The 12,038-nt window shown below is 29.6% G+C and overlaps 4 protein-coding genes across 4 annotated transcripts; 3 read left to right on the top strand and 1 right to left on the bottom strand.

Moving 5' to 3' along the window:
* Positions 1-1,211: 1,211 nt before the first annotated feature.
* Positions 1,212-1,382, top strand: M406DRAFT_245961 (uncharacterized protein; the record flags this gene model as incomplete). The annotated part of the gene is made up of 1 exon (XM_040916375.1): positions 1,212-1,382. A coding segment is annotated over one exon (171 nt), but the record flags the coding sequence as incomplete, so codon positions are not given.
* An 8,572-nt stretch (positions 1,383-9,954) lies between these two features.
* Positions 9,955-10,179, top strand: M406DRAFT_247915 (uncharacterized protein; the record flags this gene model as incomplete). Its single annotated transcript, XM_040916493.1, has 1 exon — positions 9,955-10,179. The coding sequence occupies one exon, from the start codon at positions 9,955-9,957 to the stop codon at positions 10,177-10,179; it is 225 nt and encodes a 74-aa protein (XP_040781575.1).
* Positions 10,180-10,320: 141 nt separating this feature from the next.
* Positions 10,321-10,602, top strand: M406DRAFT_245447 (uncharacterized protein; the record flags this gene model as incomplete). Its single annotated transcript, XM_040916334.1, has 1 exon — positions 10,321-10,602. A coding segment is annotated over one exon (282 nt), but the record flags the coding sequence as incomplete, so codon positions are not given.
* Positions 10,603-10,910: 308 nt separating this feature from the next.
* On the bottom strand, positions 10,911-11,063 carry M406DRAFT_246851 (uncharacterized protein; the record flags this gene model as incomplete). Its single annotated transcript, XM_040916429.1, has 1 exon — positions 10,911-11,063. A coding segment is annotated over one exon (153 nt), but the record flags the coding sequence as incomplete, so codon positions are not given.
* Positions 11,064-12,038: the final 975 nt, after the last annotated feature.

The raw sequence follows: 12,038 nt of genomic DNA, 5'->3' as shown, positions 1-12,038 counted from the left end.
AATGAATCTGTATAAGTAATGCTGAATATAGATGCTGAAATAAGCTTAATAGCTTTCTCTCTGTATTCGAGCATGCGCTTATCTTATATACTAATATCGAATATTATTTTATATATATACAATGAATTAGATATAATGCTTATTAGAATTCTTGAAACTAATGTTTTCTATAGCAGCTTCTCTGAATAAATGATATTCTATATTATTAATAACAGATTGATATCGCTAAATCATCCTATACTATTAGAAATGCTATTTGTAATATAAACTAAGCTTTCCTTTGATTACTCTATCTCCGGATTTCTCTGTATAAGCTTCGCCTTTGGAGAAGTATAACTGATTATTATAATTAGCAATCAGAAACTCCTTAAAGGGAAGAGTTTATACAAAACTATACCAAAAAACTGAGTGCTAGCAGCTACTCTGAGGAATGCAGAGCTATCAACGGAGAAATTATCTCAGAATGAATATTGTTAAAGAAGGGAGATATAGCTATAATGTTTATATCTGAATAAGATATTGTAGCTATTGTAAATGAGTTAATGATAAAACTGATAAGAAGAAAGTTGAAGAAGAGTTATTCTATAGTGAATAAGAAAGGAGCGATCTGAAAGTCTTGCTTATATAGAATGCACAGCAGCTAGTGCTATTCATACTAGCTATATTGTATGAGGAAGGAAAGAAAAGATGTTTTAAGCTTGATTAATATTCTTTATAAGCTCAAAGATAAGAAGATTAAGCTAATTAATAATTTCCAGCTTAATAGTTTAGTACTAAAAGAAATAATTGAATGAAAGCTTGCTAAGATTAAAAAGATAAGATAAGCTTAGTAATCTACAAAGCTTACTAAGTATAATAAGTAAATTGAATCCAAGTTCAGCGATCTAAATTCTAATTAGCGCTTAAGATCTGATTAGTAAGCTGCTATACAAGAGAAAAACTATAAAGGATTTTCTGAAGCTAAAAAGGAAATATTCAAATACATATTAAGAAACAGAATCAAAGCTCTTGCATGAAACTTTACTAAGATTGGAAAGATTATTGAGAAAATAGCTTTCTTGCAAGAAATCAGAACTGTATTCTACAAGATCTTTCAAGCAAAGTACATTCCAATCTCCAATACTCTCAAGCTAAAGCTAATAAAGCTTTTGAAACAATGTATTAAGCAGGAAATTATTAAGAAAAGCTATACATTATACAGAAATAACTAGTTTCTTATTATCAAAAAGGATAATAGCTTACATCTGATCAATAATGCTCAAAAGTATAATAAGTACAGCTTCAAGAATGCTTTCATACTGCCTGCCTCAGATGAATTCTTGGAAGAGTTTGTTATATGCAAGATTCTTTTACTGCTTGATTTCTTTTTCGAGTACAATTAAGTATAACTACATTCTAATAGCAGAGATATAATAATCTTCTTAATGCTCTTAAGCTTATTCAGAATATATACTCTACTTTAAAGTGCTATTAATTCTGTTGCTCAGTTTATAAGAATAATAATTAGATTTCTGTATAATTTTATTCCTTATATATGCTAGCTTTTTCTTAATAACATTTCTGTTTGTAATTCTATAATAATCTATAGGAATGAAGAGATTCCAAGCCTTCTCGGAATGCATAGATATATTGCTAAGCATATCAGAAATCTTAATAAGATTCTTGTAAATGCAGAGCTAGCTAGAGCTACGATCTCAGCATTTAAGTTAGAATAGTGCTGAGTGAAAGTTAATATAGTTGATTATATTATTAGTTCTAGCGGATGATAATCTTAGAATAGGAAGATGGAAAAGCTTCTAGCCTGAATAGAATGCAAGAATATTAAAGATATTCGCTTTTTTATTAAACTGATTATTTATTATGCAGCTTGGATTTGGAACTTTACAATTATTATCTAACTATTCTATAATCTTCTCAAGAAAGATATTGCATAGAGATAGAAGAAGGAACAGAAAGAAGCTATTGCTATACTTATCCGAATACTTATATCTCATTCAATTATTATTTCAATTAATTATAGCACTAATACTGAAGAAATTATTCTTATAATAAATGCAAGCTTATTAAGCTAGAGCGCTGTACTGATACAGATAGTAGAGAATAAACGAAAGCTAATATATTTTGTTAGCGGAATCTGAATAGTTGCAGCATAGAAATATAATGCTACTAAAAGGAAGTATTGCGCTATTCTCTGTGCTTTACAGTCTCTTTAGCAATATCTCTATAGTTGCTATTTCATTCTGGAAACCAATGCTTGCATTCTAATAGATTAATTCAATAGAGAAATGAATAATATATTCAGTGCTCTTCTGAATAGATAGATAGCAGTAATCAAGATATTTAACTTTACTATTAAATACATTTCTGGATTAAAGAATCCTATAGCTAATACTCTTTCTCAATCTTCATACTCAATACTACTTAAGAAAGATAAAGATAGCAATATTAAGAACTAGTATAATGCTCAGCTTAATAGCATGAATTCAGATAAAGCTAATCTAGTACTACTGCTAAATCCAACTCTTTAGTAGATGGAATAATTGAAACAGTATACAGAGTTCTTATGCTATGAAATTATTTCATCAAAACTCTCCAAGAGGGATTGTAAGAACTTTATAATAAAAGCATTAAAACATTAAATATTTGATTAAACTCTGTAGCGCTATACTAGTATAAAACTTCTATGCTGATAAGTAGTAGATAATTCTAATCTTTATTGCTGAATTATTAGAGAATGTTATACTAAGTTTGAATATCGAGATCGAAACTTTATAGTAGCTTATATTAAGCAATTCTACTATTGAAGAGATCTCTGAATAGATATAGCTAATATTATTTCGAATTGCAAGAAGTATACAAAATTCGATTCAAAGATATAAAAGGAAGAAGTAATTCCAATCCTTTCAAGTTAACTCTTTATAAGAATCAGCATTAATATTCAATATATAGCTGAGAATAGCGATTATAGATATCTTGCAGAAGCTTGCTATAATCTGATTAGCTATATACTTGCAAAACTTTTCAAGAAAGCTATAGCTGCAGAAATAAGAAAGTTTATTTTGAAAGAGATTATTCTTATATTCAGATGCTCTCTCAAAATTACTATTAATAGAAAACCAGAAAACAAAGCTGAGATAGCTAAGATTATCAGAGCTCTTGGAATCCTGCTTATTCAGATCTTTAGTTACAATCTCCATACTTAAGAATAAGTAGAAATTAATTATCTTTTCTTAACAAGTACTCTTGCTAAGCTAGCTAATGCTTAATTCTGAAGATGGAAGCAGTACTTGAGACTTATACTCTTCGCTGAAAAAACTACAATCTGCTAGTTGTATGAATACAGCTTCTTCTATTTGATTTTCAGTTGAAAGCTGCTTATTCCAATTGAAACTAAAATTCCAATATAGAGAGTTTTTATATAAACTGAAAACTAATTCTCTTAGAAAGCATTTGAAATGTAGTTAAGAATGATTGCAGCTAAGAAAGATGATATGTAGAAGATAATTGAAGCTGTTCAGATATATTATTAAAAGATTGTAGCTAAAAGTTAAATATAGAGTCTGATATGAAAATCTTAACTGAGTATTGGAAATCTTATGCTTATTTATAATCATATTCGGAAAATGAGCTACTTATGCAATGCTAAGATCTCTTATAAATGAAAGAATTCATATCTAATTGCTTAAATTCTAAATAAATATGCTTATAAGCTTAAGACTACAAACAGAGTTCTGCTAAAAAGCATATATTCAGCTACTAATCTCAAAAAGTTTATATAGAATATGAATAGCATTTGAGAATCCGAGATGCTTATACTTTAAAAAGAAAATATTAAGCTTTAATCTAGCTAATTATTAGCAGAAAAGCTGAATTCAATAAGAGCTTTCTAGCAAAAGGAATTAGATAATAATATCTTTGAAGTTTAGAAAGCAGATTTAAGCAATAATGCTACATTCTGAGTTTCAAATATTATTAAGCATAACTCTATGCTTAGCTAGACTAGTTCTAATTCAGAGATTATTAATCTAGCAACTGAAGCGGATGATGATACTAAGAATAGAAATAGAATTAGTAATAATAAATATTTTATATAAGCAGCAAAGAAGGAAAGGCGAGAATAAGAGAAAGCAGATAAAAGTAGAATGTTTATACTAATTCCAACTAAATCAGCATTTCTAGCTTATAGAGAAGATTGATTTCTTTCTATTTATATTTCCTTTTTGTTTGCAAAATACATTTTCTTTTCATTTTTTCTATTTCATCTCGTATATTTTGCTGAAGAAGAAGGGATAAAGTATCATCTGCTACTACTCATTACAGAATACTGTAAACCTACCTAAAAATTTCAAAGCATTCAGCATAGAGCATGTTGATTAGCTCTAAAGCTATTTTCATTATTCAAAAATTGCAGTATATTGAAATGCAATACATGAAAAATGCAGAGCGCTAAAGAAATACTGCAATCTATAAAAACTCTTTACTTTTATATATTATTCTCATTATTAGAATATCTGTAAATATTATTCAATAGCTCTCTTCTTATCTTATTCAGATTTATATTATCTATATTATCTGCTAAAGAATTGTTATCAAAAATAGAGAAAGAATCTTGAAACTAAACAAACTTAGCTTATTTCTTAATACAAGATTCTACTACAGCTTTGCTCTTGCTTTTATTCTTGCTGCAAGATATAGATTGTAAAGCTGCTTGCTCAGATTCAGATACTCTCTTCTTAGAAGCAGAAGAAGCAATACTCTTCTTATTAATCTATATAGATAAAGTTAGCAATAATCTTCTTGAGTATTATAATCATAATTAATTATAAAACTTATAATATTCTATAAATATTACTTCCTTAATACAAGAGGAATTTATTTAATTTAATTATATATAATATCTTTATTCTGTATAAGCTTATATTAAGCTTTAATAATATGCTTAATATTAGTATTAGAATTGATTTAAGAATCTATTTCAATTATATATTGAAAGCTAAATTAATAAAACAAATGCTAATGCTGCAAGAAGAATAATAATTAGTATATACTCAAATCTGATTAAAAATATTAGAATAGGAATCTTATTCGTATACTGCACTTTTTGATACAAGGAAAGTTTTTGGTATAGTTATATTCAGATTCTGCATAATAAATGCAGTTGCTATACTTTCTATTGAAGAAGCTTTCTATTGAAATGCATTCTAAGAAAAGCTAGTTAATATTAATCTGCTATTCCTATACAAGTATATAAGCAGTAGCATACTAATGAAAGCAGCAATTGCAAGGGATTAGATTATGCTGATTATAGAACTGAACAAGGAGGGAATTTACTCGCTTAGAGCAGGAGAAGATGCAGGTAAGATATTCGCTAAAGAGCTTTCAATCAGCTTTACATACTACAATAGAATTCAGTTTGATAGAATTCTTATTATTCAGCTTTGCGAAATAAGCAGCAAAGTTAGAGCTTAGCAGTAAGTTGTTCTAAAACATAATATCGCCTTGAATATTCCAAGAAGCATATATCAAGCTAAGATCTCTCTTAATAGTATTGAAGTTTATAATATTAAGAAAATTAATATGGATATTCTTAAGCTAGTAATAATTGCTGCTCTGAGAAGAAGAAACTGAAGAAGAAAACCAGATTCAAATCTTATTAATCTCTTGAGAAGCAGTATTTATCTGCAAAGAGAAAATAGCGTTAGTAATGATTCGAGATATCTTGAGTATATTGCAGAGCTGAGCAAGAAAAGGTTGATAGAAGGAGAAGTTGTTATATGAAAAATGAATTGAAAAGCAAGATGAACTAAGAAAGAGGTTATTAAATAGTTTGCTAAAGATTAATAAGATAGCAATGGATAACAAATATACTCAACTGAGTTACTATGCTTTCTATTCAGTCTGTTGCTGAATAGCTTCTACTTAGCTAAGAGTGAAGCTGTTTGCTTTGTAATAAACAGAAAGCAGTGAATTACTTGAGTAGTTGCTAGATAAGATAAATTAGCTATTTTATCTATACTTGCAGCTAGCTATTCTTCTTTCTTCTTCAACTTCTTTACAACTATCTTTCTCGAGCATATATACATTCTTTTTCTTTCTTATTAACGCTGCTTCAGATCTATATACTAACATTAGAGCAAATTATTAACTGCTCTGCTTATATAATATTATCTTTCTTAACAGATTCTTAAGCTAAAACTATATTCTTTTCTATCTTTCTTTCTTAATCAATACTCTTTCAATCTCTTGATTTTACATTTTTGCAAATCTCTCTTGCAATTGCTCACCTTCCAACAAAGCTGTTCTTTTCTTTTTACTTTCCTTTCAATTCAGCAGCAATAGCCAAATTCAAGTACTTTCTATTCCTATCTATTCAGCATAGCTAAGAGAACTGAATAACCAAAGCTTACTGCTTTCAGACTATCTTTCCTAGAGCGCTATACTCAACTGAAGTAATCAAGAATCGTTCGTTCTACTTTAGTCTAAGAGATGAAGAAAATTATCTAGCAGCAGAACTCGTTGAGAAGTACTTCTCAGAATTACCTCCTTGCAAGTTGTACTTGCTTACAATCTTTAGCGCTAATTCTTTCAAATATCTTCTTAATATCTATAATCTGATTAGATTCTTAAATACAAGAGTTTCTCAAGATATTAGTCTGCAGTATGCTATAGCTGCTTTTCGTTATTATGCTTAGTATAATCAATAAGATATATTCTTGATGGAATATCTTCGTATTCCATTAATAGCTTATCTATCTAGCTCTTCTAATATTCTTAATAAGCAGGATCTGCTTAGATATAAAGCTAGATAGAAGCATTTATGAGTTCTCCTTTCAATTAATACAGCGATTTCAGCTTATACTCTGTTTTAGCTTAATATAAAGACTGAAAAAGGATTTTACATTGCTATATACAAATCCGATGATATTCTACTAGCTTATATAAGCAAGCACTATCTGAATAATTAGCTTAAGAGTGCTGAAGCTAATTAGAATTAGGATTTTGAGAATATTTCAATTATGCTGCTGAATAATAATTTGAATGCAGCTCTGCTCTATACAATCGAACTATTTCGCCTTCGAATCCTGGAATCTACTGATTTCTACTAATCATCTAGTAGCTGTTCAGACTGAAAGCAAGCTCTTTATCTTAATTATAGAGAGATTATACAAAATGTAGAAGAATAGAATGCGGAGATAGCTATGATAAGTCTGCACTGCTAAGCTTTCTTTTATAAGCTGAAATACAGCAACTATATGCAATATCCTAATCAGCCATTAAGAAGAAGTGCTTTACTTCAAGAATACAAGGCTGTACAAGTAAAAGCTGATGGGATACTAAATATAACTTATAAGCTGAATATTATCTTCTTTATAAGAAGAATTGCAGACTTGCTTGAACTATTTATTGAAAGCAATCTCGATAGGATAAGAAGAAACATATCAGCTTTTGCTCTAAAGAATTTCAGAGCGAATAGAGCATCTAGCTTAGTTTCATCAAAACAACAGTTCTGAGAGAGTACAGCTCTAGCTAGCTTAATCTTGCATTTATTAAGAAAATATAGTATTAGCTCAGAATTAAATCAATTCTCATTCAGAACTTCTACTGATTCTTACTTCTCTTTATCTCGAGAAATGCTTATTGATTCAGAACTGATAATCAACCTATCAATGCAGCAAACAGCTAAGCCTGGATGTATTACTGAAGCCCTATTGCATCAGAGACTGAGAAGCAGCAACATCATGCCTTCCAGTTTTCCTAATAAACCTCAGAAGCCTCATATGCTTCTATAAAATAAGCTTTATAGCCTTAACTCTATCAGACTTTCAGTAGATTCTCCGAATTAAATAGAATTCGATCATGCTATTAAAATGAATATATATAAAGCGGACTGCAAAAGGATCCATCGAGTAAGAATACAGAATCAGGAAAGAACTGCTGCTGCTACTACTGCTCAAGCAGAGTTTGAAAGCAGATGGAAACAGAGAAGAGATTAGCATTAGAATCTATTCAGATCATACTCATATTATAAATAAACTGAAAATGAATACTAATACTTCTGCATTAATTTGAATAATAGCTTAAATAATAGAAAGAAATATGAGAGTTGAATTGGAAGAATAGTTTGGTTTGCAGTATTTTCTTTAGCAGTTTGCAATGAATTCTTTATTTCTTTACTTTATCTTTCTCTGATCAAATCTAGCACACCATTGAACTTGTTGCAACTTTGGAAGAAAGTTGCTGAGAGAGAACTGTTGTAGTAGCTAGAGTGGTAGTTCATGGAATGTAGAGTACAGTGAATCAAGGGTTCTTATATATATAAAGAATATCACTTACTTTTCAAATTCTTTAGCTATAAGCAATAATGAAGTATTCTTTCTCTTCTTTTCAATTTTGAATTCTTTGGATAGGTCTAAGATAGGTTTTTCACTCTGTTCTTGTGCTCGTATGGCCTTAGTTTGCTGTTCTCATCTGCACAGGCACGCTTGGGTTGCACGAGCTCTTGCTCATTGCTTCGGCAGCTGTTTGTCCCTTTTTCTTTCGAGAGCAACGGCGCCCTAGTTCTGGTTCAATACCGAAAACGCTTCTCAGATAATGGAAAGATTAAGCTAGAATAAACAATCTAATAATTTACTAGAGTTTTCCATGAATAATAAACTCAAGAAGCTTATAGAAAGATTTCTCTTTAGCATTAAACAATATAAGTTGAATATCTTATTTATAAAATAGAATTAGAGAAGCTCTTTACCTACATTCTCTTACAAGATATCAAAGCATAATAAAACGAAGATCCTCAGATTAATTCACTTTATAATCTACATTATGAACTAGCTTGAATCTCCTACACTTATTATAGCTACAGAATACATTTCTCAGATAAGATGCAATACGAATAGTTCTCTGCCAGAGAATTAGAACAAATCTGTAATGAGCACTGCAGCAATCCGAAGATTCCTAAGTATACGAAGAGGTTTATGCTAACAAGAGCGATATCAAAATGTTAAATCCTTGAATACAGAACTATACAAGTCCTAATAAGCAATGCAAGTGTTCACTGCCTTTGGAGCTACTCAGTATATGAAACTGAATACTTAGATTGACAACTGAAGAGCTATATACAATAATCTGTCTAATGGTAATAAATGTATGGTTATATATTCAGCTCTTCAATGTAGCTCGCTAATGCCTACTGGAGCTCACTGCTGTTCAGTGGTGCTCACTGAGGCTTGGTAAGCACAGATGAGTTCTTCTGATTGGTTAGCTTGTAACTTTAACTCTGGATTATGTAATCCTTGTAGATTATCTGATATTGAGTTATAACATCTAGTTCTTATTTGCTTATGATCTGTTTTCGTAACTTGCATGTTGGATGAGTTATAACATCATCTTTCTTCTATCAGTTGTTATTCTCAACGATTTTCTGTAAGTATCCAATAAGTTTTCTTGTAATGAGCACTGCAGCAATCCGAAGATTCCTAAGTACACGAAGGGGTTTATGCTAACAAGAGCGGTATCAAAGTATTAAGTCCTTGAATACGGAACCGTACAAGTCCTAATAAGCAATGCAAGTATTCACTGCCTTTGAAGCTACTCAGTATATGAAACTGAATACTTAGATTAACAACTGAAGAGCTATATACTGAATCCATCTAATGATAATGAATGTATTCTTATATATCCAGCTCTTTAGTTCTAACTAATCTGACTATATTACAATTCCTCATAGTTATTTCTCTGAATATGTTAACTATGTTCATAATTAACATAGTTGCGCTAGCAACTCTAACCTGAATTATATCATTCTGATTAGTATTCAACATTGGATTGTAATATCTGATTCCTTAATTAGTAAAGCTTATTCTGTAATTTGTATATTGAATGAGTCATAATATCATCTCTCTTCTATTAGTTATTATTCTTAACAATCTTCTGTAAATATTCTAACAAGTTCTTCATATGCATGATCTTGCCTTTCTGATTGAGATATTGAATAGAATTAATAAATTCTGTATTTGCAAATCTTCTTCCGTTCCCAAGAGTATCCAAGATCGAGATTTCTTGATTTCCTGCTTCTTGGAAAATTTTATTAAGATGCTCATCTATTCCTATTGCAAGAATTGTGATTTCAGATTTTGCAAGATATTTTCTGGAGATTCTTCTCGTTATATCGAATGCATTTAACTGAGCTATTCCAAGTGCAACGTTATAAGCTTTTTTTCCGAGAAGCTTTGCAATATTACTATTCAATATTGAAAGTTAGAAAATGAGATTGAAAAAAGGGAGATTAAGCTTCTTTGTTTGTATTAATAGAAGCGGATATAGTTTGAAAAGATGAAATATGCTCTGCATTGTAGTATTACTTGCATGAAGGAATTGAATCATATGAAAGCTAAGAAGGCTGAAGCGGAAAGGATATATATTGCTGCTGAAGTGCAGGCTGTAGTAGCAGAGAAGTCTGCTGTTGTAACTGGGGATTCTTCCTTTGAAGGTTTCGATTGGAATTCTGTAGATTTGGGAGATTCTGTAGTAGATTGGTTAGGCTTTCTGAAGAGTGAGATTTCCGAAGCTTCTGGATTTCGGTTTGGAGCAGAGCGATTGTTTTAGATACTAGCTTTCTTTCTTTTCTAATACTCAGCTATTCTTTCTTAAGCATTCTCAACGTTCTTCTGCAGTTCCTAAGAATTTTCGCTTGCTAAATAGCTTTTTCATTTGATAAGATATTCTCTTGTGCTATTTATGCTTCTATGCTTAAGAATTTTTTTCATCTCATACTTTGATTCGTTATTTTCTACTTCTGCTGTATTATCCGCTAATATTTCCTATACTGCTAGTTCTAGTAGTAAGATATGGAAAACTGAATATATTCTCATTCTATAAGATAATGCTAACTCGTAATTAACTAGGAAAATCTGTTACAAGATTTTAAATAATTCCAATTTCTTATAGTTGAGTTTATTGCTAGATCTAGTTATTTTGATATTTTTTCGAAGTAGATAGATCTTATCTTCTTTCTGCAGAATTAATTCTTCAATCCTTTTGGAATTTGCATATTGTATTATTCGTTTCTAAACAAATTATAGTTCTGATCGGAATTTCTTCTAAACTTTCTTAATCTTTCTAATCCTCTTATCTGCAGCTTCTACATTCGCTTCTAGTAATGCCTTGTAATAAGCTGTTGGATTATATCTGTAAAGTATAAAGAATAGTAATTTCTTTATTATACTTATATCTGCACTATTATAAGCGAACTATGCAAGAAATAATAGATTAATTCAGTTATTCTATTCCTGATTAATATAGTATTAAAAATACTATTCAATAATCTGATTTATTCTTTCTATTTATTCATCTGTTTGCAAGTAAAATGCTATAGATATTCTATAGTATGTTTTGAGCTGTTTCATAAGTAAAGTTTAAAACTTTAAGTTGAATTTTCTATTTCTATTGAAGATTACTTCTTCTAATATGCTGTAATTAGCAATGATTATTCTGAGGAATATATATGCAAGTTCCTCTGCTATATTGCTTTTCTTATAGAAAAGAAAATAAGCATACTTACTTAGTTTGCAAATCATTACTAGAATGCTATTATATTATATCTTAGTTAAGAGTTCTTATAAGAGAAATAGCTTAATAATGAAATCTAAACTAATAAATTGCTAAATAATTATAAATACTAATAAGGAATGCAGTAGTTCATAAAGCTTATATCTTTTTACTTTATTCTTTTTGCAGCTATTGCATTATTATAGAATATTCTCAATTCTTTTCCTAAGATCTAGTAGATTCCAGTATTTTTTAATGCATTTATAAATTACTTTAACTTTCTAATGCTTATATGCTGATATACTGTATACATTCTTGATATAGTTATTTTATTTGTTCAGAATTATTAATTCTGAATCTCTTTCCAAAGATTCGATTCTAAGAGCAGCGTTTAGTTCTCTATGTACATTAATAAGATTTCCCAACTTGTTTTGAGCGAAGATGTTCTGTATATCTAAGAAATCTGCATCTTGATAGTCTGATCTTCTGCTAAG

Source organism: Cryphonectria parasitica (genome assembly GCF_011745365.1).
Source record: "Cryphonectria parasitica EP155 unplaced genomic scaffold M406scaffold_1, whole genome shotgun sequence".
Classification (NCBI taxonomy): domain Eukaryota; kingdom Fungi; phylum Ascomycota; class Sordariomycetes; order Diaporthales; family Cryphonectriaceae; genus Cryphonectria; species Cryphonectria parasitica.
The sequence above is the reverse complement of the archived record's forward strand: the minus strand, read 5'-3'. Positions and strand labels throughout refer to the sequence as shown.